The sequence below is a fragment of the Camellia sinensis genome, chromosome 15 (genome assembly GCF_055761805.1).
Source record: "Camellia sinensis isolate YWXY chromosome 15, ASM5576180v1, whole genome shotgun sequence".
NCBI lineage: Eukaryota > Viridiplantae > Streptophyta > Magnoliopsida > Ericales > Theaceae > Camellia > Camellia sinensis.
Window position 1 is genome coordinate 120,876,274 of NC_138975.1, and position 26,603 is coordinate 120,902,876.

The 26,603-nt window shown below is 30.5% G+C and overlaps 2 protein-coding genes and 1 long non-coding RNA gene across 10 annotated transcripts; all 3 read left to right on the top strand.

Moving 5' to 3' along the window:
- Positions 1 to 81: 81 nt before the first annotated feature.
- On the top strand, positions 82 to 12,691 carry LOC114307597 (uncharacterized). Its single transcript, XR_014356918.1, has 3 exons — positions 82 to 330; positions 8,916 to 8,978; positions 12,086 to 12,691. It is a non-coding gene; the product is annotated as an uncharacterized LOC114307597 (long non-coding RNA).
- A 1,454-nt stretch (positions 12,692 to 14,145) lies between these two features.
- On the top strand, positions 14,146 to 23,176 carry LOC114323068 (replication protein A 70 kDa DNA-binding subunit B). 8 transcript variants are annotated; one of them, XM_082908848.1, is made up of 15 exons: positions 14,147 to 14,553; positions 15,133 to 15,179; positions 15,421 to 15,506; positions 15,645 to 15,734; positions 15,868 to 15,966; positions 16,078 to 16,170; positions 20,830 to 20,977; positions 21,124 to 21,403; positions 21,484 to 21,580; positions 21,649 to 21,776; positions 21,854 to 21,932; positions 22,008 to 22,140; positions 22,221 to 22,378; positions 22,466 to 22,586; positions 22,668 to 23,176. In XM_082908848.1, exons 7-15 carry the CDS (start codon positions 20,831 to 20,833, stop codon positions 23,001 to 23,003), a joined length of 1,479 nt encoding a protein of 492 aa, XP_082764974.1. In that variant the 5' UTR covers positions 14,147 to 14,553; positions 15,133 to 15,179; positions 15,421 to 15,506; positions 15,645 to 15,734; positions 15,868 to 15,966; positions 16,078 to 16,170; position 20,830; the 3' UTR covers positions 23,004 to 23,176. The 8 variants fall into 8 exon arrangements, with proteins under 8 accessions (XP_082764977.1, XP_082764979.1, XP_082764974.1 ...); XM_082908851.1 differs by lacking the exons at positions 15,421 to 15,506; positions 15,645 to 15,734; positions 15,868 to 15,966; positions 16,078 to 16,170 and having other exon boundaries at positions 14,146 to 14,553; positions 21,499 to 21,580; XM_082908852.1 differs by lacking the exons at positions 15,421 to 15,506; positions 15,645 to 15,734; positions 15,868 to 15,966; positions 16,078 to 16,170 and having other exon boundaries at positions 21,499 to 21,580; positions 21,652 to 21,776.
- Positions 16,520 to 20,693, top strand: LOC114323072 (uncharacterized). The gene is made up of 2 exons (XM_082908533.1): positions 16,520 to 17,282; positions 17,359 to 20,693. Exons 1-2 carry the CDS (start codon positions 16,520 to 16,522, stop codon positions 20,691 to 20,693), a joined length of 4,098 nt encoding a protein of 1,365 aa, XP_082764659.1.
- Positions 23,177 to 26,603: the final 3,427 nt, after the last annotated feature.

Below are 26,603 nucleotides of genomic sequence, written 5' to 3' on the forward strand. Positions count from 1 at the left end.
AACTTTTCTTCTTTGGATGCAAGGGTATTGATGGAAAAATACCTCAAATTACTTACAGCTGTTTACAACTCTCTTCTCTGCACTCTGTACAGAGAACCCTCCATTCTCTCACCGATCTCACCAATCTCACCTCCTACCTGCTCTCACCGATCTCCTCTCTCCTCTCTCCTCTCACCGATCTCCTCCCTCTTTTCTCCTTTGGCGACCGCCGATGAGGTCTCCTCTGTGGTGGCGATTTGTTTGATTTTGTGGGTATTCATAGTGTTCAGCAGCGAATCAAACGAAAATTGAGCCCAAGGATGGAAGAATACGACACAAGCTTCTATTAAGGTAAAGACATACATGAAGAATGTTAGGTATTTCGATTTTAGGTTCCTTTTGATCCAGTTAGGGTTTGTAAAGTGTTTTAATTTTCTTTGGTTCTGTTAATTAGTTGGGGTTTTGTTCTTTTTATTATTGTTTCCATGATGTTTACTGTGTGTATGTGTGTATATTTTGTGGCTTCTTGTTTTTCATTAGGGTTTCAATTTTATTGTTGTTTTAATTTTCTTTGGTTCCGTGTTCTTTATCTTTCTCATTAGTTAATTTAATTTAATTTTTTCCATTTTTATTCAAACCCTAGAAGGTAGAAATTGAGAGTTTTTGTTATGTATTGAAATTAAATGTGGGTAATAAAGATCAGTTTTGAAAACTGTGGATTTCCTTAGAATTTTTATAATTGTTGAATTGATTGAGATGTCTTCTGGTTGGGTTCTCTGGAGTTGTGCGCAACTTTTGGGGAGTTTCAAGCTCTGATGGAGTGTTCTCAAAAGAGGAGCATCCTCCCTTCTCCAAGTTTGTGGGATGCCAATGAGCATTTGAAAACTGTTTCGACTATGACATTATTTTCAGTGGATCATAATATCTATCTATATTATTATTTATGTGAAATCTTGAGATGGTATTAACAAAAATATGTCTCAAAAATATCTGATTTATAGTTTCAATATTCACGTTGAATTTTTCTTATAAGAAAATTAGCCTTGGTCCCTACAGCTTGTACAATTTACCATTGCTTGGTATAATGCTTGTACAATTTATCATGTAATGTTTTTTTTATAGAGAAAAAAATTCACTTGGCAAAATGAGAGTTTTTTGATGGAGAAAAAAAAAAAATCCACTTAAAACGAAAAAGTAGATTTCAGGAGGCCACTATTGAAAATTGATTTATTTATAATAATGACATTACCATATCATTCTTGTCAAGTTTTTTTTTGTATGATGAATTTTATATATGCTTATAATTTTTCTTAATTATATATATTTATAATGTCTTTAAATTATGATATTAATCAAAAAATTGTAACGTAATAATTAAAACTCCTCACCATTGCCATCGTACCTTAATGTCTTTCACTATATATGTGTTTTATCTATTTATATAGTGTTTCGACCCATCAGTGACTGTGTTTGTGTCTAGAGAGAGAGATGAGTATTACTTAAGAATTTACAAATAAAAAATGAAAAATTGTATATATATATATAGTGTAGATAATGTGTTATTATGTAATCATTGTAATAAATTATGTGAATATACATATATATATATATATATTCATTTGAAATTCACTTGTGGATATTGCAGGAAATAATTTTGTGTGAGCTAATTTCTTTCTTGCTTTTGCATTTTGATTTGATGCAATTCAATTATTTTGGAAAATTTGTGAATTGGCCTAATTACTTAAAAGCATTTTGGTTGGATTTTTTTTTTGTTTGTTTTATTATCAAAATTTAATTTTTCTTATCTCTGGCTTAGCTTTTTATTTTTGTGTTTGATCATGACTTATGGGTGTTTGTAATCTGGAAGATTAGGTGTTATGTAATATTAGTTAAGAACTTATTTTATTGATTTTAGTTACTCATGAATATCAATTTTTCAATGGGTGTTTGTGTTTCTTTTTTTCCTACTTTTTAAATCTTACTGCCTAAATCAAACTTCATAAAGTTTCATTTATACCTAAACTACTGTATGTTGCTTGATGCTTAGTTAGAGTATAATGTTCCATTCTCCTTCCCTTTTCTTTTGATTAACAACATTAGCCAAGAATGTATTTAAAGTAGCATCGTCTACCCAGGATACTTTAGTTTGCTTACTAATCTAACACATGATCAAATTAACTGTGTAAGTCATTAGCGCCAATTGCTTTTTGGTTGCAAAGCTTACAACGCCCTTTTGACATTACATTCTTTTCATTTTTTTTTTATTTTTTTATTATGGTCTACCTTTGTATTGCTTTTTTATTCCTTTGATTAAATTGAAAAATATATCATCTGTGTCAAAAGTTCAATAAACCTGAACTATTTGTTAAGATCACTTTTAAATGTTGATTTGAATGGTTAAAGGTCCAATCTTTTTTCTTGATTGCTCTTTTTTTTTTTTTTTGGGGGGGGGGGGGGGTTTGGAATGACTTTTGTTTGAGTTTCATTCATAAAAGAGAATTTTACCACATTAGCATGAATCAAGTTTTAATTTGATTGGGGGTCAATGCCTTAGGCCACTATAGAGGGTTAAATAGAAATGTAGGAAAACTACACATAGCCATTGGAGTCTTCGCCAATGGTTTGCTTCATATTTAGTGGTTTCATATTTCTTTATATTGTGAGTTTGCAATAAATTTTATAATTTCCTCTCTTACCTTTAGTAGATTTTGTTACTTGCTTTATATATATTTTTTTTTCCTTAGAATTTTTATAATTGTTGAATTTATTGAGATGTCTTCTGGTTGGGTTCTCTGGAGTTGTGTGCAACTTTTGGGGAGTTTCAAGCTCTGATGGACTATTCTCAAGAGAGGAGCATCCTCCCTTCTCCAAGTTTGTGGGATGCCAATGAGCATTTGAAAACTGTTTCGACTATGACATTATTTTCAGTGGATCATAATATCTATCTATATTATTATTTATGTGAAATCTTGAGATGGTATTAACAAAAATATGTCTCAAAAATATCTGATTTATAGTTTCAATATTCACGTTGAATTTTTCTTATAAGAAAATTAGCCTTGGTCCCTACAGCTTGTACAATTTACCATTGCTTGGTATAATGCTTGTGCAATTTATCATGTAATGTTTTTTTTATAGAGAAAAAAATTCACTTGGCAAAATGAGAGTTTTTTGATGGAGAAAAAAAAAATCCACTTAAAACGAAAAAGTAGATTTCAGGAGGCCACTATTGAAAATTGATTTATTTATAATAATGACATTACCATATCATTCTTGTCAAGTTTTTTTTTGTATGATGAATTTTATATATGTTTATAATTTTTCTTAATTATATATATTTATAATGTCTTTAAATTATGATATTAATCAAAAAATTGTAACGTAATAATTAAAACTCCTCACCATTGCCATTCTACCTTAATGTCTTTCACTATATATGTGTTTTATCTATTTATGTAGTGTTTCGACCCATCAGTGACTGTGTTTGTGTCTAGAGAGAGAGATGAGTATTACTTAAGAATTTACAAATAAAAAATGAAAAATTGTATATATATATATAGTGTAGATAATGTGTTATTATGTAATCATTGTAATAAATTATGTGAATATACATATATATATATATTCATTTGAAATTCACTTGTGGATATTGCAGGAAATAATTTTGTGTGAGCTAATTTCTTTCTTGCTTTTGCATTTTGATTTGATGCAATTCAATTATTTTGGAAAATTTGTGAATTGGCCTAATTACTTAAAAGCATTTTGGTTGGATTTTTTTTTTGTTTGTTTTATTATCAAAATTTAATTTTTCTTATCTCTGGCTTAGCTTTTTATTTTTGTGTTTGATCATGACTTATGGGTGTTTGTAATCTGGAAGATTAGGTGTTATGTAATATTAGTTAAGAACTTATTTTATTGATTTTAGTTACTCATGAATATCAATTTTTCAATGGGTGTTTGTGTTTCTTTTTTTCCTACTTTTTAAATCTTACTGCCTAAATCAAACTTCATAAAGTTTCATTTATACCTAAACTACTGTATGTTGCTTGATGCTTAGTTAGAGTATAATGTTCCATTCTCCTTCCCTTTTCTTTTGATTAACAACATTAGCCAAGAATGTATTTAAAGTAGCATCGTCTACCCAGGATACTTTAGTTTGCTTACTAATCTAACACATGATCAAATTAACTGTGTAAGTCATTAGCGCCAATTGCTTTTTGGTTGCAAAGCTTACAATGCCCTTTTGACATTACATTCTTTTCATTTTATTTTTTATTTTTTTATTATGGTCTACCTTTGTATTGCTTTTTTATTCCTTTGATTAAATTGAAAAATATATCATCTGTGTCAAAAGTTCAATAAACCTAAACTATTTGTTAAGATCACTTTTAAATGTTGATTTGAATGGTTAAAGGTCCAATCTTTTTTCTTGATTGCTTTTTTTTTTTTTTTTTGGGGGGGGGGGTTTTGGAATGACTTTTGTTTGAGTTTCATTCATAAAAGAGAATTTTACCACATTAGCATGAATCAAGTTTTAATTTGATTGGGGGTCAATGCCTTAGGCCACTATAGAGGGTTAAATAGAAATGTGAGGAAAACTACACATAGCCATTGGAGTCTTCGCCAATGGTTTGCTTCATATTTAGTGGTTTCATATTTCTTTGTATTGTGAGTTTGCAATAAATTTTATAATTTCCTCTCTTACCTTTAGTAGATTTTGTTACTTGCTTTATATATATATATTTTTTTCCTTAGAATTTTTATAATTGTTGAATTTATTGAGATGTCTTCTGGTTGGGTTCTCTGGAGTTGTGTGCAACCTTTGGGGAGTTTCAAGCTCTGATGGAGTGTTCTCAAAAGAGGAGCATCCTCCCTTCTCCAAGTTTGTGGGATGCCAATGAGCATTTGAAAACTGTTTCGACTATGACATTATTTTCAGTGGATCATAATATCTGTCTATATTATTATTTATGTGAAATCTTGAGATGGTATTAACAAAAATATGTCTCAAAAATATCTGATTTATAGTTTCAATATTCACGTTGAATTTTTCTTATAAGAAAATTAGCCTTGGTCCCTACAGCTTGTACAATTTACCATTGCTTGGTATAATGCTTGTACAATTTATCATGTAATGTTTTTTTTATAGAGAAAAAAATTCACTTGGCAAAATGAGAGTTTTTTGATGGAGAAAAAAAAAATCCACTTAAAACGAAAAAGTAGATTTCAGGAGGCCACTATTGAAAATTGATTTATTTATAATAATGACATTACCATATCATTCTTGTCAAGTTTTTTTTTGTATGATGAATTTTATATATGCTTATAATTTTTCTTAATTATATATATTTATAATGTCTTTAAATTATGATATTAATCAAAAAATTGTAACGTAATAATTAAAACTCCTCACCATTGCCATCGTACCTTAATGTCTTTCACTATATATGTGTTTTATCTATTTATATAGTGTTTCGACCCATCAGTGACTGTGTTTGTGTCTAGAGAGAGAGATGAGTATTACTTAAGAATTTACAAATAAAAAATGAAAAATTGTATATATATATATAGTGTAGATAATGTGTTATTATGTAATCATTGTAATAAATTATGTGAATATACATATATATATATATATTCATTTGAAATTCACTTGTGGATATTGCAGGAAATAATTTTGTGTGAGCTAATTTCTTTCTTGCTTTTGCATTTTGATTTGATGCAATTCAATTATTTTGGAAAATTTGTGAATTGGCCTAATTACTTAAAAGCATTTTGGTTGGATTTTTTTTTTGTTTGTTTTATTATCAAAATTTAATTTTTCTTATCTCTGGCTTAGCTTTTTATTTTTGTGTTTGATCATGACTTATGGGTGTTTGTAATCTGGAAGATTAGGTGTTATGTAATATTAGTTAAGAACTTATTTTATTGATTTTAGTTACTCATGAATATCAATTTTTCAATGGGTGTTTGTGTTTCTTTTTTTCCTACTTTTTAAATCTTACTGCCTAAATCAAACTTCATAAAGTTTCATTTATACCTAAACTACTGTATGTTGCTTGATGCTTAGTTAGAGTATAATGTTCCATTCTCCTTCCCTTTTCTTTTGATTAACAACATTAGCCAAGAATGTATTTAAAGTAGCATCGTCTACCCAGGATACTTTAGTTTGCTTACTAATCTAACACATGATCAAATTAACTGTGTAAGTCATTAGCGCCAATTGCTTTTTGGTTGCAAAGCTTACAACGCCCTTTTGACATTACATTCTTTTCATTTTATTTTTTATTTTTTTATTATGGTCTACCTTTGTATTGCTTTTTTATTCCTTTGATTAAATTGAAAAATATATCATCTGTGTCAAAAGTTCAATAAACCTAAACTATTTGTTAAGATCACTTTTAAATGTTGATTTGAATGGTTAAAGGTCCAATCTTTTTTCTTGATTGCTTTTTTTTTTTTTTTTTTGGGGGGGGGGGGGGGGTTTTGGAATGACTTTTGTTTGAGTTTCATTCATAAAAGAGAATTTTACCACATTAGCATGAATCAAGTTTTAATTTGATTGGGGGTCAATGCCTTAGGCCACTATAGAGGGTTAAATAGAAATGTGAGGAAAACTACACATAGCCATTGGAGTCTTCGCCAATGGTTTGCTTCATATTTAGTGGTTTCATATTTCTTTGTATTGTGAGTTTGCAATAAATTTTATAATTTCCTCTCTTACCTTTAGTAGATTTTGTTACTTGCTTTATATATATATTTTTTTCCTTAGAATTTTTATAATTGTTGAATTTATTGAGATGTCTTCTGGTTGGGTTCTCTGGAGTTGTGTGCAACCTTTGGGGAGTTTCAAGCTCTGATGGAGTGTTCTCAAAAGAGGAGCATCCTCCCTTCTCCAAGTTTGTGGGATGCCAATGAGCATTTGAAAACTGTTTCGACTATGACATTATTTTCAGTGGATCATAATATCTGTCTATATTATTATTTATGTGAAATCTTGAGATGGTATTAACAAAAATATGTCTCAAAAATATCTGATTTATAGTTTCAATATTCACGTTGAATTTTTCTTATAAGAAAATTAGCCTTGGTCCCTACAGCTTGTACAATTTACCATTGCTTGGTATAATGCTTGTACAATTTATCATGTAATGTCTTTTTTATAGAGAAAAAAATTCACTTGGCAAAATGAGAGTTTTTTGATGGAGAAAAAAAAAATCCACTTAAAACGAAAAAGTAGATTTCAGGAGGCCACTATTGAAAATTGATTTATTTATAATAATGACATTACCATATCATTCTTGTCAAGTTTTTTTTTGTATGATGAATTTTATATATGTTTATAATTTTTCTTAATTATATATATTTATAATGTCTTTAAATTATGATATTAATCAAAAAATTGTAACGTAATAATTAAAACTCCTCACCATTGCCATTCTACCTTAATGTCTTTCACTATATATGTGTTTTATCTATTTATGTAGTGTTTCGACCCATCAGTGACTGTGTTTGTGTCTAGAGAGAGAGATGAGTATTACTTAAGAATTTACAAATAAAAAATGAAAAATTGTATATATATATATAGTGTAGATAATGTGTTATTATGTAATCATTGTAATAAATTATGTGAATATACATATATATATATATTCATTTGAAATTCACTTGTGGATATTGCAGGAAATAATTTTGTGTGAGCTAATTTCTTTCTTGCTTTTGCATTTTGATTTGATGCAATTCAATTATTTTGGAAAATTTGTGAATTGGCCTAATTACTTAAAAGCATTTTGGTTGGATTTTTTTTTTGTTTGTTTTATTATCAAAATTTAATTTTTCTTATCTCTGGCTTAGCTTTTTATTTTTGTGTTTGATCATGACTTATGGGTGTTTGTAATCTGGAAGATTAGGTGTTATGTAATATTAGTTAAGAACTTATTTTATTGATTTTAGTTACTCATGAATATCAATTTTTCAATGGGTGTTTGTGTTTCTTTTTTTCCTACTTTTTAAATCTTACTGCCTAAATCAAACTTCATAAAGTTTCATTTATACCTAAACTACTGTATGTTGCTTGATGCTTAGTTAGAGTATAATGTTCCATTCTCCTTCCCTTTTCTTTTGATTAACAACATTAGCCAAGAATGTATTTAAAGTAGCATCGTCTACCCAGGATACTTTAGTTTGCTTACTAATCTAACACATGATCAAATTAACTGTGTAAATCATTAGCGCCAATTGCTTTTTGGTTGCAAAGCTTACAACGCCCTTTTGACATTACATTCTTTTCATTTTATTTTTTATTTTTTTATTATGATCTACCTTTGTATTGCTTTTTTATTCCTTTGATTAAATTGAAAAATATATCATCTGTGTCAAAAGTTCAATAAACCTAAACTATTTGTTAAGATCACTTTTAAATGTTGATTTGAATGGTTAAAGGTCCAATCTTTTTTCTTGATTGCTCTTTTTTTTTTTTTTTTTTGGGGGGGGGGGGGGTTTGGAATGACTTTTGTTTGAGTTTCATTCATAAAAGAGAATTTTACCACATTAGCATGAATCAAGTTTTAATTTGATTGGGGGTCAATGCCTTAGGCCACTATAGAGGGTTAAATAGAAATGTGAGGAAAACTACACATAGCCATTGGAGTCTTCGCCAATGGTTTGCTTCATATTTAGTGGTTTCATATTTCTTTGTATTGTGAGTTTGCAATAAATTTTATAATTTCCTCTCTTACCTTTAGTAGATTTTGTTACTTGCTTTATATTTTTTTTTTTTCATTTGTGTAGCATTTAATAAACAAATTGTAGGTGTATAATAGCAATCATGTAGACATGGATATGCATTTCTTCTTTCTCTGATTATGTGTGCACAAATATGCGATTTAAGAGAGTTGTTGTAGGCTAAGATTACACTTTCTCGGTCTCTATTGCAGGGAAATAATGGATTTTGTTACAACAATATAGTTTGTCAAATACATAGGATTAACAAGATCAAGGTATGTACCTTCCAATATTTAGCTATCATAATTTCTGAAACCATAAATTAAGGGTAAATTGTTACTTGATAATTTGCAAACATGATGTTTTAGATAATTGTTATAATGATCTCAAGCATCATATGTTCATTATTTCAACTTAGACAAAACAAAAACTGCATTGAATAAATTATACAAATGTTTGCATTTCGAATGATCAACTCCAAAACATTTGGTGTAATTTCACAATTGCACTTTTGTTTTAATTTTTCTTATCTATCCAATGTACAACCAAACTTTGAGTTAAGAGAACTATGTGGGTTGTCTGGAGTTCCCCCTTTCTTCCCTACATCTACGCCGTTGCTTCCTCTCATCTTTTCCCCCATTTTTCTTTTCTTTTCCCCTTTTTTGGGTTGCCCATTAATCAATATTTTATAATATTTGTGTTTCGTACAATACATTTTTAATAAAGAAATTGTCTTTGAATGAATAAATGAGAATTTTCTAAATGCTTGTCCAGGTCCTGCGTTGTTAACACCACCCCAAATTCCTTGCATTTTGAATTTTCTAATGCCATAAAAGTTTTTTATTGTACTTCAAAATTGAGCAAAACCCACATAAAAACAAAAGCGTATTAATCATAAAGACAAAAGTGTAATTGAACCCATTAATCTCCAATCATAGAATGTTATAGAAGGCTTTATTATACTTGACAATTCTTAAAAATGACAAGGGTATTGCAAAATTCATTACGAAACCAAATAGGAATCCACAATCACAATACCCAAATGAACTGAACACAACATGTCAAATTTTTAATTTAACCGCAAAAACAGCTTAGCAAAAACCTTTTTATTGTACTTCAAAATTGAGCAAAACCCACACAGCAATGGAAAATTCATTAGAAAGCCAATGGTGCAATTCAAGTGAGGATTTAATGTAGATCCAACTTTTGATTCACTTGTGAGATCCAGGTAGTTGGGGGGAAGAGGTGTGGGGCTTAAAAGTGGAGAAAAGCTGCAGAAATTCCTAAATCACAAAATTTAGCTATTGATTCTTTCTCCACACAAAATCCAAAAGTTTTACTACATAAGAAATCCATAAAAATTTACAAATAAAATCTACAAGTTTTGGAGAATACACATCACTATTTTGTGCCGCTAAACTCCACCCTCTAGCAATGGAGCTCAACTTAGCTTCATTAAAAGATCAAACCAAAGCATCTTATAACACATATAATGAACAACTACGAGATCTGTATAAGCAAAATTTAAGAAAAGCATCATGAAATTGAAGATAAATAGAACATAAGGTAAATTACACTAACCTCCTTAACAGTTTGTGAAAAAAAATATAATAAACCTTACAGTTCTGATATACATCCTTTTTAGTAAGGTCAAAGCAATTAAACTTAGTGCACATGGTAAGAAAACGCAAAGATAAATAACATACAATACCCACCAAAACAGGAGGTTCATATTGAAGCAACCAAAACTAATTGTTTCAAACATCTTTATCAAACCTAGCAAAATTTTGATTAGTCAACTCTATGTACTCGGAAGGATGAAAAGTACTTAAAAGGTAAAAAGTTTTATTCAATAAAATGTATGTTACTTTTAATAGAGTACCTCAGAGAAACCAAAACTCATTTCCCATGAGCATGACATTCTCTTGATCTAAGTTTTCTGGTGCACAATTGTTCAATCCAGACAAATTGAGAATCAGAGCAAAGACATAATAAATCAAATAAATATTCACTGCAAATATCAGAGAAGCACACAGAAGCAGTTGCACACTTTTTCCAATTCAAACTGAGCTTGTTCATTACAAATACAATAAAACAAAGACTCCTTCAGTCTACATTATCAAACAAAGCTGCTGGTTTAGACAAATTAAGTATAATGAAGAAAAGAGGCATAGCATAAACAAACATTAGACTCTCTCTGTCTTACGGCTTCACAAAGTCAATCAATTGACTTTGAAAAAAGGGGGAAAAATAAATGAAAAAAAGAGGATACACCTTAAAAACCGCATCCATGCCTTTGTCATGTAATATAATATTAGAATAAGTATTTTTTTTTGTTTTTGTTTTTATAGTGGACCATATATATGTCATCAGTTTATGTAACATAAAAATGTGGGTGTATAAGAAGTGTGTGCTTGTAGCTTGCTTCTGCACAATATGTAGTGTCCTCACTTCAACAGTTAGAAAAGTCCAAAGGAAATCCTCCTGAGTCACACAATAACAACCAAGTTAGTGATATTTCAAAAAATTAAAGATTGAAGTAAGTCTAAAATATGATGTGTATAATTAATTATCCAGTCAATTTATAAATGAAATACCCACCAAAACTTACGTGATCCTAAATTGTCAAAAATCACAAATTCACTTGTGTCTCCGGATTAGTTGATCAATAATCACAAATTCATTTGTTTTTTTAGATTAATTGATCAGTAGCACTACAGACAATGTCAACAGTGCCAACATTATTTTGGATTAATTGCATTGTTAACTTTGTTTTGTAGTTAATTGTAGTCCAATAATTAAGTTGTAAACTGGATTACTTTATTGCTTGGTTGGTTCTAGCCATATAGGCCTTGTTTAGTTGTCCATATTGGATTTGGATATAATGAAATACAATATGTTTAGGATATGAGATGAATTATGTATATTGTAAAATTATTTTTATTATATCCAAATTCTTTAGATCGGTGGTTTGGTCTAAAATTATGAGATGTTGGGCGGTTTAATGGGTTATAGTTGGGACTGTTAATGGGCGGTTACATTGGTTTACTGGTTTTGATAAAAACTTGAATGAATGTGCTTAGAACATAGAAATGAATGTGTATTTCAAAGTGTATAACCAAACATAGGAATGAATTGTTTATCTTTTCCTTTTTTCTTTCTTCTTTTTTCTTTTTTCTTTCGAATTGTTTATCAAAGAAATATTCTTTGATAAACTTGTTGCCTTTGAATTGTATTCATATTCATTAAAATGTGTTGGTTGAAAACACATAATGTTAAAAACTAATGTGAATGTTGTCTATTTAAATTTGTTATATTTTTAACTGTTTTTTCAAAATATTCATATTTGCCTCTTTTGTTTATTGTTTTATCTTGCTTCCAGCAATCATATATTAAATATGAAAGGTCGTTCATGGCCTCTTACTGGAGGCAATAGCAAGCAAAAGGTTGCATTTTCTCCATCAACTAATCAATCAACAACTCATGTTGCCCTTAATCCCGATTGTTCTGAGATTTCCAAGCCATCCATATCAAGTGAACCTATCAATGAATTTGTTCAGTTAAAACAAGAAATCGAGGAATTCTTTCGATGGTTTAAGAGGGAGGAGATCTATTATAACAAGGCATCAACTGGAACTCTGCCGGCTCTACTCACCGAATACCCAAAGCTAGAGCTACTTATTGAATATGAAAAAAGATCTCAGAAGATATTGCTAAAAAAAAAGAAGAATTTATAAAGAGATATGATGGTTCTAAATTTGAGTTGCGTTATGATGAAAGTAGTGCTTCATCTTAGTTTTATCTTAGATTTTTGTATTATGTAGTTCTTTATATATAGATATATATTTCATGTTGTTCAGTGTGTTTGTTATAAAGATCCAAACATAATTTTCAAATATTTTAAGTAGTTATAGTTGTTGGCTTTTATATTTATGCACATGTAAAAAGTTGTACTACTTTTTTGTATGCATTCTTTATTTTTCTTCTATTTGTATTTATGTTTTTTTCTTCTATTTGTATTTATGTTTAGATTTAATGTGCTTAATTTGTTTTTTCTTAGATTAACATATTATTAAAATTCCTATTGATTTGCATGTGATATTGTCTCATTTTGGCTATGCTATGTTTTTTTTTGAGGGTTTGAGCAGTGAGTTATTGCTATACCATCGTTAATTTGCACCAAATATATAATATTTATAAAATGAGAGTATACATTAAATTATGAGAGTATACATTAAATTATGAGAGTATACATTAAATTAAACCTTGCTATTTGACTGTTTTAGTTTTAAAAATATAAAATATCCAACAGCAAATAAATAAGATAAATTTTAATCAAATATATACCCCCAAAAAAACAATTAATTAAATTTATGCATTAAATTAAATGTTAATACTTATATTAACAAAATGCACAACCAAATTATTATTTTTAATTGTTGTTTATATATACATTACAATTTGTATAAACCACAATATTTATCTTTATATATTAAATAAAAATATAGTATTTATCATGTTGCATTGTCCATTTGGTGTTCAATCAATAAATGGACATTAATTATTAATTTTTTTACTGTGTCAAATCCTTTCCATGGTAGCCAAAGGTGAAATCCAGCAATTTTACTGCTGGGTTTTCCATTAAATGTGTCAAATCAATTTATGAATTGATCATCTCCACTTAAAATGTTTGACTTTTTTTTACCATTATATTTTTAGACAAATTTCATACTTATCCAGACCTTTCATTATTTTACCCCTTTATTTATTTTCATAGAAGGACAATCTTCATAATTTTGTGATACAAGTGAAATATACTCCTCTTATTAATAATTTTTGAATTAAAATAAATGTCAAATCAATTCACAAATTAATCATCTTCACTTATGGAATTTTATTTCCACACCATACAAATTCTAAATAAACATCATAAATGGTATTTAAATATAAATTTCTGAATAATAATCAAATATTTAAATATAAAAAATTGATGCCAAAAAAAAGTTGTTGACATGTAAACAATTAAATAAAATGTATATTTGAATAATTTATTATTGTTTTGTGATACAAGTGAAATATACTCCTCTTATTACTAATTTTTGCATTAAAATAAATGTCAAATCAATTCACAAATTAATCATCTTCACTTACGGAATTTTATTTCCACACCATACAAATTCTAAATAAACATCATAAATGGTATTTAAATATAAATTTCTGAATAAAATTGGATGTTCAGATTTTAAGTTATAAACAATAATAAATTATTCAAATATACATTTTATTTAATTGTTTACATGTCAACAACTTTTTTTTGGCATCAATTTTTTTATATTTAAATATTTGATTTTTCTTTATAAATTTATATTTAAATCACATTTATAATATATACTAAAAGTTTGAGTGATGTCAAAATAAAATTAATCTCTAATTGCCTCACTTTTTTATCATTATACTTTCACAAAAATATATATTTTTTTATGTTGATTTTTGCATTAAATATATGTCCAATCAATATCTGGATTAAAGATCTGGATTAATGATCTTTATCTCTAGGGTTGATATCAATAATGTTATTTTACATTTTTACCCTTTTGCTTTTAAAGAAATCCCTTAGCTAAATAAAACTAAAAATAAAAAATTCACCAATTTACATCTATGCCATACATCTGTCATCATCACTACCATACACAGTCCTATTTGTCTTATTATATTCATATTTAACAAGGAAATACAATCAGAACTTGTTCACAGTTGCTCGAATCACTTCTGCTACAAATGGAGTTTGTCCGTACTACTTACAAAGCAAATTCGAAGCAGCTCTTCTTTTGCAATATTCAGCATTGAATTGTAAGTTCTCATGTATATTTATTACTCTTTAATTTTTAACTGTTTACAGCATCTTCAATTCTTCACCAAACCCCAAAATTTGATGAATTTTTTTGTGAAAATGAGGTCAAATCCTTTAATCAAACTTGTATAAAATCAATAGAGAAATAAAATTTTCACCAAATCAAGGAAACTATACCAGCATATACTTTTTTATTCAATGATTTATTCATTTATTGTAGCATTTAATCCTAATTTTCAAAGTAAAACTATTTTTTTAAAATTACTTCATATAAAATAAAAACACATATTAAACTTCTGTAAATTTCTCTTACAAATCCTTAAAATAAAATGTTACTTTTTTTTTTTCCATAACTGTTGTTTGCTAAAATATGATTTTTGCTTTTCTTTAAAATTGAAAATTTCATTTTTACAGTATTATTAATAATTATAAAGGACAATTAAAAAAAATATCCACTATTTGAGCATTAGTATAGAAATAAATTTCTTTAATTTAAATATCAATCTTTTGATTTCTGTCCAATCCAAACCATTTCGCTATTTTCAATTTCTAAACTACCTTTCTTTTTCTATCTGCAGTAGTCACAATTCCACACTCTTCTACCAAGTTAACTGAGCTTTGCCAGGTTCTCTTTGCTTTAACTGTTTAGCTACAATTAAAAATTTGTTCGTTTCATATTTTTTTTGCATGTTATATTCCAAATAATTATCATTCTTTAATTTATTTATCTTTAGAATATTATGATATAAATGTGTCAATTAGTACCATTTAATGTTTTTCCACATAAATAGTATTGTTAAACATAAGACATAGCTCAATACAATCCATTCATTCTACTAATACAAAAATAAACTTCTTTTATGTAGTTTTAGTATGTAGTTGTGCAACGCAAAAATGCGAAAACGAAGATTATGTGCCGATCAGGAAGATGCCGATCAATCTTTGGTTAAAAGTACAAAACAACTTACTTTAAAACTTTTAACTTCTGTTCAAACATTTGTTCTACACATATTTACCCATAACTTATATAAAAGAAAAGAACATTAAAATACTAACTTTTTACATATATACTTTATTCCTCTGCTTACAGAAAAACAAAGACTTGAAAAAAATAGGAGACTGCGAGAGGCATATGCCAAAAAGAAACAATATCTACTTTCGCAAGCTGAAAACTCTGTTGGTATTAATTTTTCCTTTAAATCAACATTAGATTTAAATCAAGATTAGTTATCTTAGTACTAATCTTAGCTTAAAAATATCATCTCTTGTAAATCTAACATATTTGCCATATGAATTATTGGTACATTCCATAGACTTCCGTCAAGATAAAAAAAGAAAACGCACATCGTCAACAAAAAATAGAGATTTATTGATTCAAGGAAGCAGCTCAAATCAGCAACAATTGCATATAGGTAACTGATAACAAAAAATATTGAACGTGATTACATAATAACATAGTAATTTTAAAATCATATGATAAACATTTCATTTAGTTTCTTTCTTTTTCTTCTTATTTTTATTAGGAAATCATGTTTCAACTATTCAAACTGGCTTTGTTACATGTCATGACAACAGAGGGAAATCCCACATAAGTTATTTCGGTATTTATGAAAAAGGTTTGAATCTTATTCTTTTTATATAAATCATCTAATAGAATTATAGCAACAAATCTAACATTAACACATTAATTTTCATAGGTTCCACTTCCGGAACAAATCATCGCTCAAAACCTGATGTAGGTTGATTCTAAATTTAAATTCTTTACAAATTAATTTCTTTGCTTAACTTTCTAAATAACAAAATTATATCTTCCACTTCATAGAAAATTGTAGTTCGCGAATATGGAAGGCTTCTAACAAAAAAACAGACGGCATTCCAACTCAACCTGCTATCTTACCACTACAAAGACCTTGCAACTTCTGTGGGGCGAAAAAGTTTTACCTTGAGCCTAATAGCTTTTGTTGTATGGGTGGACAAGTCTCTTTGGTTTCCAGTAACTGTCCTCCAGAACTTGACTGGTTATATACTTCTAACTCTGAGGAAGCAAAAGAATTTCGTACGTATGTTCGAACATATAACAATTGCTTTGCTTTCACATCTTTTGGAGTCAAATATGACAAGGAATTGTGTCGGAGAAATAAAGGAATCTATACATTCAATATACAAGGTCAAGTTTATCACTTCATTAATGAGCTTACATCTTCTGATGAAAATCTTAGTCATCTACAGCTCTACTTTTATGACACTGATCATGAAATCCAAAACAGAATGAAATCTTCCGAAAAGCTAAATCTTGTTATTCTTGAAAGGCTCATAAAGATTTCACATCTAAATCCATATTCAATCTTCTTCAGGAGATTAGAACACATAGATCCTTTGAACTCTGTACAAATTATTATTAGATCTGATGTATCATTAGATCAGAGAGTCTACAATCAACCTTCAACCTCACAAGTGGCAGCAATTTGGTCTGAAAATGATGTCTTAACCAAAGAAATCTCAAGAGATATTGTTGTTCATCAAATTTCTGGTCATAGTGAAAAAGTTCAATGGTATTTTGGATGTTATGTACAATATCCATTGTTATTTCCATATGGTGAATCTGGATGGCATTATGGTATTGAGAGAGTTGACAAAAACCAAACAAAAATCACATGCCATCAACAAACTATTCTTAGTGTTCATCAAGCTACTACTGCTTCAGACCTTCTCATAAAAGAAGCCCAAGGTAAATAAATCATCTCCTTATCAATTAAATAGTATTAAAAATTATTTACTCCTAACTAAAAAAAAATTTATTTCAGTGTTTCAGAAACAAAAGAATAAGAAAACTACCATTTCTTGTCGTGAATACTACTGCTACAAGCTTCAAATACGACCCAATGATTCTTCAATCTTACTCCGCTCTGGTCGTCTCTTTCAGCAGTATTGTGTTGATATGTATGTCAAGATTGAAACATCTAGACTTCAATTCTTTCGAAACAAACAAAGAGAAATTAGGGCTGATTTGTATCAAGGAATCATAGACAGTGTCACAACGGGTGAAGGTAGAGGTTCAAAGATTGGTCACAGGGTTATACTACCACCGTCATTCATAGGTAGTCCAAGAGATCTTAGACGTCGCTATGTTGATGCAATGGCTTTGGTCCAGCGATTTGGCAAACCTGATATCTTTCTTACAATGACTTGTAATCCAGCATGGCCAGAGATTAAAGCTGAGTTAGGACCTAATGAAGAAGCTCAAAATAGACCAAATTTAACCTCTCGCGTTTTTAGAGCAAAAATGGAACAACTGAAGGATGACATCATAAAACATCAAATCTTTGGGAAAGTCATTGCATATGTTTACGTCATTGAATTTCAAAAGAGAGGTCTTCCACATATGCATCTATTGTTAATTCTAGCACCTGGACAAAAGCCTTTATCTCCTGATACTTATGATTCAATCGTATCTGCTGAACTTCCTGATCAAAAAAAACATCCTCATTTGTTTTCTATGGTGGTGAAACATATGATGCATGGACCTTGTGGTGAAATGAATCCAAACAACATTTGCATGAAGAATGGAAAATGCAAAAATCATTATCCCAAAAATTTTGAACCTATAACAAGATCTTCCAAAGACTCATACCCAATATACAAGCGTCGTGCTGATGGTAATCAAGTGAAAATCAGAGGGCAAATTTTGGATAACCGTTGGGTAGTTCCGTACAATCCATATCTTCTTGCCAAATATGATTGCCACATTAATGTGGAAATTTGTTCAACAATCAAAGCTGTCAAATATTTGTACACGTATATTTACAAAGGCCATGATAAAATTGCATTCCATATTGTTCAAGAAAATCAATCAGAAATCATAGATGAAATCCAACAATTTCAGTCCGCAAGATGGATTTCACCTCCAGAGGCAATGTGGAGAATTTATGCATTCTCTTTGAATGACATATACCCATCAGTAATCCATCTTCAAATCCACCTTGAACACCAACAATTTGTTACTTTCAATCCTTCAGATGACCTAAATTCTGTGTTAAATAATCCCATCCGTTCGAAAACAATGTTGACTGAATTCTTTTTGATGAACAAGTCAAATGAGAAGGCAAAGCTTGGAAAATATTTATATAAGGAATTCCCTGAACATTTTGTTTGGTGGCAACAAGATAGAATGTGGACTGAGCGAAAAAAGGGCAATGTTATTGGACGCATTGTCACAGCACATCCTGCACAAGGTGAAAGATATTACCTTAGGTTACTTCTAAACAACATCAGAGGCCCTACATCATTTGAATCCTTGAGAACCATAAATGGAAGAAAAGCAAAAACTTTTCGAGAAGCTGCCCTTCTCTATGGTCTCTTACAATCAGACAACAATCTTGAACAATGCTTGGAGGAAGCAATCTCTTACCAAATGCCTTACTCTCTAAGAAGATTGTTTGCAACCATTCTCATTCATTGTGCTCCTAATAATCCAAAGCAGTTGTGGGAAAAATTCAAAGACTACATGGCAGAGGATTATGCCAAAACAACAAATCTTTCAAAACAAGAAATTTTCAAAAAAGTTCTACAGAGCATCAATTCAACTCTTCAATCAATGGGCAAAAATATCAAAGATTTCAATATTTGCTCTGACAACATGCTCTCATATGATAATCAAGAGACTTGTCGTGAAATTGAAGAAGAAATGAATATTGCTGTTTCTGAAGCTGATTACCAGTCTATCTCTCTATTATCCTCGGAACAAAAAGTAGCATTTGACAAAATCTTAAATAGGGTCTTCTCAGGAAATCAAGGGTGTTTTTTCATAGATGGTCCTGGAGGCACTGGTAAGACCTTTTTATACAAGGCATTGTTGGCAGCAATTAGATCCAAGAATTACATTGCTCTTGCAACAGCAACATCTGGAGTAGCAGCTTCTATTCTCCTAGGAGGCCGCACAGCCCATTCTCGTTTCAAAATACCTATAGATGTTGATACATATAAATCTTGCAACATAGGTAAACAAACTGGGCTTGCAAATCTTTTGAGAACTACAAAACTAATCATTTGGGATGAGGCACCCATGGCCAAGAGGCAAAACATTGAGGCATTAAATGATATGCTGAAGGATATCAATGAGTCAGAGTTACTCTTTGGAGGCAAAGTTGTAGTTTTGGGTGGTGATTTTCGACAAATACCACCAGTCATTCCCAAAGGAACAAAATATGATTCAATTGATGCTAGCTTGGTCAATTCAGAATTATGGAAATCTATTGAGAAAATAAAGTTGACTGAAAATATGCGAGCAAGGCATGATCCTTGTTTCAGTAATTACTTATTGCGCATTGGCAATGGATCTGAATCGGTCAATGATCAAAACAAAATCAAAATACCAGCATCTATGATAATTTCTAACAATTTTTCAAATGCTGAAAATCCTATCAAAGACTTGATTCAAACTGTCTTTCCAAATCTCAAGAACTACTCAGAAGATCCAATTTCAATGATTAATTCTGTTGTGCTCACTCCAAAAAATGATTGTGTACAAGAAATAAATGCTTTGTTGATCAAACAATTCCCAACAAAAGGTAGATTATATACAAGCATCGACAAGACAATTGATCCAAATGATCAAGGACAATATGAAGACTTCTTGAATTCTCTTGAACCAAATGGTCTCCCACCTCATCATTTAGAATTGAAAATCAATAGTCCGATCATGACTTTAAGAAACATAGATCCTTCAATAGGCTTGTGCAATGGAACGCGACTTATTTGTCGAGATCTCAAAGATTTCATCATTTGTGCTGAAATTGCTGTTGGGGATCGGAAAGGACAAATGGTTTTCATACCACGAATACCATTGCAACCCTCAGATCATCAAAAATACCCAGTTCAGTTTACTAGAACACAATTCCCAGTAAAGTTATGTTTTGCCATGACAATAAATAAAGCGCAAGGCCAAACATTACAAAAAGTAGGTCTTTACCTACGAGAGCCAGTATTCTCCCATGGACAACTTTATGTTGCTCTATCACGAGCTACAACTGCTGCAGATGTTAAAGTTCTCATTCCACCAACAAATCAACATGCTTTGGATAACAATACCACAAAAAATGTTGTTTATGAAGAACTACTAACACTTGCAGGCTGTATATAATTCATTTTTTTGTTGTAAATTTTTGGTAAATTTCCTCTTATGTAGTGTAATTTTAATTTTATTTGTATTTATTATAATTATCTATTATCGTTGTATTAAGTTCTTGTTAAATTGTTTCTTACAACAAATTTTGCAGGATGAATGAAGAAATAACACCTATCAAGAAAATAACTAGCACAACTAAACAATGGACAGCAAAGATTCGTGTTTTGGAAAAGTGGAATCCACGAATCCCAAAAACAGGCTCAACAAGATATCAAAGGCTCATTTTGGCTGATGCAGAGGTTACACTTTCAAATTCTTGTTTTATAATACATACCATATTTACCATATTCATTTTTTAGGTTCTTAACAATAACATTTTTCATTGAATTCATAATTACATAATTCATTGCCTCATTAACTTCTGTTGTACATACCACTTGTATAGGGTACACAAGTTCAAGCTATACTTTATCAAGATCAAATAGAACAATTCCAAGATACCTTCAAAGTTTTTAACTCATACTATGTCTCAAATGCTGCTGTCAAGTTGCTACAAGAAAAATACCGTATCACACCACAATCATGGCAATGGCAATGGACAATCACTGCTAGCACACTTATTCGAGATGTTGAAAACAGTAATGAAGATAACAATGCCCCAACATATCACTTTGTACCATTCAATGAATTCTCTGACCATCTTGGCAATGAAACATCATCCATAGGTAATTTTCTTAGATCAACATAAATAATTATCAAGTTACTTTTTCATTAGATACTCTTATTGTTTTTGTATCTATAACAGATATTCTTGCAGCAGTTATTCAAATTAAGCCACCAAAAACAATCACAACAGAAAATGGAACCACAACTGCACAAGAAATTGTACTCATTAATGAAGAGTAAGTATTTTGTATACCTGCGTTTAGTATAACTTGATTTCAATACTAACAAATTCTCTTAATTGTAGCAGGTTAATGCCAATAGTTTTAACTTTGTGGGGTCAATTTGTCACTAATGAAGGAGAGAGATTGCAAGCCATTGCTCAATCATTTCCAACTCTAATTGCAATCAGGCTTAAAGTCTCATCGTTTCGCGGTAATTATAATCTTACCACATTATACTAAATATTAAAAATATATAAAACATATTTTTTTTTAATTTATTTTTTACAGGACAATCATTATCAACAAAACCAACATCAGCTTTTGTGCTCAACCCTAACTTCAAAGCTGCACACCAACTTCACAATTGGTACCATCTAATTCAAATACTTTAACTCAAATAATAATTTCTCACAAACACTAATATCAAAATAAATTGCTGCAGGTGCATCCAAAATGAAGAAGTTATTAGAACTTTACCTTCTCCACTTGAAACTCATGTTCGAAACATCACAACTCCAAGTCCTAAAGTAGATAAAATCATTTCCATCAGCAGCATTCCATCTTCTCCAGATGCGGTAAGCTTCATACATATTCTTCTACTCTTTAAGCATCTTAAATATATCATTAGTAACCATTGCTAATCACCTGTTACTAGAAAATGTACTGGGTCAAAGCAACTATGTCCATCACCTCACTTGATCAATCTTTTTGGTACATGAGCTGCAACAATTGTTACAAATCCATAAATGCAAAATATCAAACTGTTTTCAACTGTTTCCACTGTAAAAAAAAAGAGGTCATTGCAGAACCGAGGTAACAACAAACTAACCCTACACCTTTTAATATAACTAATGTTTTATATTTAATAAAACTAACATATAACTTACTACAAACAAACAGAGTCAAATTCCAAGTTGAACTCAAAGATAATTCAGGTTCAATAATGGCAACAATATTCCAGGATCATGCAGAAAAGTTCTTTTCAATTTCATCTACTGACCTAATGAAGCATACAACACAGGTCAAATAAATTAACATGCTTCATCTTCAAATTCACTATTTTTCTTCCCAATTTTAAAAATATTCTACATATATTATGCAGGATGGAAAAGTTTCAAATGAGGCCCTTCCAAAATTAAATGTGCCAGAATATCACATTATTCAACTAAAGCCTCGCCAATATCAGTTTCGTGGACAAGTAATGCTTCAACATGTCATCACATCAGTGAACAATGATGATGCAGAACCTTCCATCATAACTCTTGCTTCAAAACCACATCAACAATCTATCCAAATAGAACCCAAGGCAAAGAAAGAACTATTTCCATCAACTGTTGGTACAAATGTTGCTTCTGATATTTCAACTGCTGCTGTTGGTACAAATTCTGCTTCTCATATATCTGCCGCAACAAGTGTACCCTCTACAAAATCTCTCTAGAAAAACACTCTACACTATAATATTTTTGTAATAGGTTATTACAATGTGACATATTTTTGGTTTGATTTGGTATGGCTCAAGTGGTTTGGTTTGTAACATATTTTTGTTGTTGCCTGTTTGAAACTACAATGTGCTAGACACAACTCAATAGTACTTTTGGTTTGGTTTGGTTCTTACTGCTCATGAAAGTAAATTATTCAATATTACTTATAATGGGTACTAACCCACTTACTACTACAACTCTTATTCTCTTCCTGCATGAATAGTTTGAACTTAATTTTTATAGTACTATTTTGAAAATCAAAAAAATATGATGTGTGTTGATTCTTATGATGTGTGGAGATGATAATACGATGTGTGTGATGTAGACCTCAATGCATGCTAAGTCCTTGTCTTCCTCCCATATCTACAGATTTATACAAATAAGTAACATGAATGCAAGATTCCGCTCATTTGTTATCACATTTAATAGTCCATAATGTTTTTTTATTTAATTCCATTTCATTTTTTCCATCTGTGGTTCATCCATTCATCCAAAATACCAAATTTATAAACAAAATTATATTATTATCTCCTTTTATTAATGGGCATCAGTTAGCGTGCTTTGCACGCAACCCCCTCACTAGTATCTTTAAAAAAGTGAATAATGATAAGTGTGATATAACATTATTTGTAGACAAAATTACCCTTTTAATAATGGTTCTTAAGGTACCGCATGGTAACACTTATGTTTTCAATTTTCTGTTTATATTTACAAAAATTTTAAAAATTCAAATAAAAACTTGTTTAGTAAAATTTTTGATTTATAAATTAGTAGTATTAGTTTATATATTTAGCCAAAAAATGAAAACACAAAAAATGTGTTTCCGTTTTAAGTTTTTTTTTTTGCCACCCAACACTAGTCATCACCCGCCACCATTTTCCATCACCGTCTTCCGCCACCACCACCCACCCCCAACCACCACCTGCCACTACCACTCACCACCCACCACCCACCTGCCACCACCACTCGCCACCACCACCCACCAGCCACCCACCCCTCGCCATCGCTACCACCACCACTACCACCACCCACCTGCTATCCACCCGCCACCCGCCACTACCATCCACCGCCCGTCACCACCACTCGCCACCTACTTGCCACCACCACCACCACCACCATCACCACTACCCACTTGCTACCATCCACCACCCGCCACCGTCACCCACGCACTTACTATCACCACCCACCACCCACCTGCCACCCACCTTCCACCACTATCACCACCACCACCACCACCACCACCCACTCGCTACCACCTACCACCCGCCACCGTTACCTACCCACCCGCCCACCACCACCACCACCCGCCATCTGCCACCCACCTGCCACCACCACCCACCACCCACCACCCGCCACCCGCCACCACCACTACCACCACCCACTTGTTACCACCCGCCACCCGCCACTTGCCACCGTCACCCACACATCCACTATTACCACCCGCCATCATCCGCCACCCACCTGCCACCACCACCCAGCACCCGCCACCACCACCACCCACTCGCTACTACCTACCACCCGTCATCGTCACCCACCCACCCATCACTACCACCCGCCACCTGCCACCCGCCATCCGCCACCCACCTGCCACCGCTACCCACCACCCGCCACCACTACTACCCACTCGCTACCACTCGCCACCGTCACCCACCCACCCCCCACCACCACCCCCCACCACCTACCGTCACCACTTTCCACCACCGTCTTCCGCCGCTACTTGTCATTTCTCACTCTTTTTTATATTTTTAAATTTTTTTAAACATTTTGTTAATTACCAAACGCGTTTGTAGTTTATGTTTTTCTAAAAATAAACAAAAATCAGTTTATAAAATTTTTGTAAATATAAACTGAAAACGTAAACGTTACCAAACACACACTAATTATTTGTAATTATTTATAAAAAAAGTATGGTGATATAACATTTAATTTGATTTTCAAAGCCTCAAATCATCATGATTTTGACAACATTTATTTATTTTTATAAAATTTATATTTCTAGAATCAACACAATGAATTCTATTAAACAAAATTAATATTCAAAATAAAATTATATAAAAATAAAAATATATATTTTTATTATAAATTTATAATTTAAATCATTTTTAATAGTAAATTTTCTTAATTTACATAACTAATAATATTTTTTTGGTCTAATTTTTTCAATTTTTTTCAAGGCTAAAATTGAGAATATTATCAGTTTAAAATTGGAAAAACTAACTCAATTTTATTGAGAAGTTTATCAAAAATTGAAAATATTCTTAGTTAATACTGGAAAAAATTGAGAAATTGTTAGTTTTGTATTGCTAAAAAAATAATATTTTATTTTTATAAAATTTTGTATTCAATATTGGTCTTGTTAGTAGATCTCATTGGCTAGACTCTAAAAATATAAATTTTATTAAAAATAAATGTGCATAATAAAAATTATGAATTTTTTAAGTTTTGAAACAATAACACAAAAATAAAATGGCACATCAATAATATCACTTGAATAAGAGAAAATATCTAGTATTTTTTAGGCATGATGTTTACTAAAACATTTGTGATTAGTGGAGAGTGTGGAGTCTACAATTTTGTATTAGGGCATGAGGCATAATACTTGGTGATTGATGGATGACATTGTTATACGATGCATTTATAACACCTAATAAATTTTTATCAGCACTCAATAAGTTGACGCTTCTCAATTTCTTCTGCCTTTAAAAATAAAATAAAACAGTTATATATACATAAATATTTTGAAAATAGGATTTTATGGGTTAAAAAAAAGGAAGGAGGACTTAATGGAACACCAATTTTATCAATAAGATTTTTAGGTAATTAACCATTAATTTTTAAACTAGAATAATATTACCTTTATAATTATCGGATCAATTTAATTTTTTTTGAATATTTATAAATAAAGAAAATTGCCAACAAATCCAATCTAGAGATTGCGTAAGGCGTGAGATCCACTGGATAATCGTTTTTGGTGAGGACGCGCTATGTGAAATATTGTGGTGAGTAGTCTCTTTTGTTGTTTTCAATGACATTTTCTTTCCAATTTTACCTTTTTATGTTGAATTTTTTTTAATCTATCTCTTCAAATTGTTCAAAAAAATCTATTTGTTAAAATTATCTGTTCAAAATTCCTATCTCTTGAAATTATCCATTCAAAAATCTATCTATCTGTTGAAATTATCTTCTTTTTATTTTTATTTTTATAACTATAATTGTTGAAAATCAATCTATTCAAAATCCATCACTCTCTCTATCTCTCTCCACAAACCTATTATTTGTTCAAATCTTTTTCACTCTCTTTGTTCTCTAGGCAATCATATCTATTTTTTTATCTGTTCATTTGCAATCTATTTCTTAACAACAGCAAAGAAAAAAAAGAATAATCCAAATCAACAACATAACCCCTCCCAAAAAAAAAAATCTTAGATGAAGATCATCCACTATCTGTTGAAGTATTTGTGTCATTTTGAACAGATCTGAGCTATTTTTTTAACAAATCTGAGCCATTTTGGAACAGAACTGACTGGAATTGGTTCGTTGCATGGTGTTGGAACTGG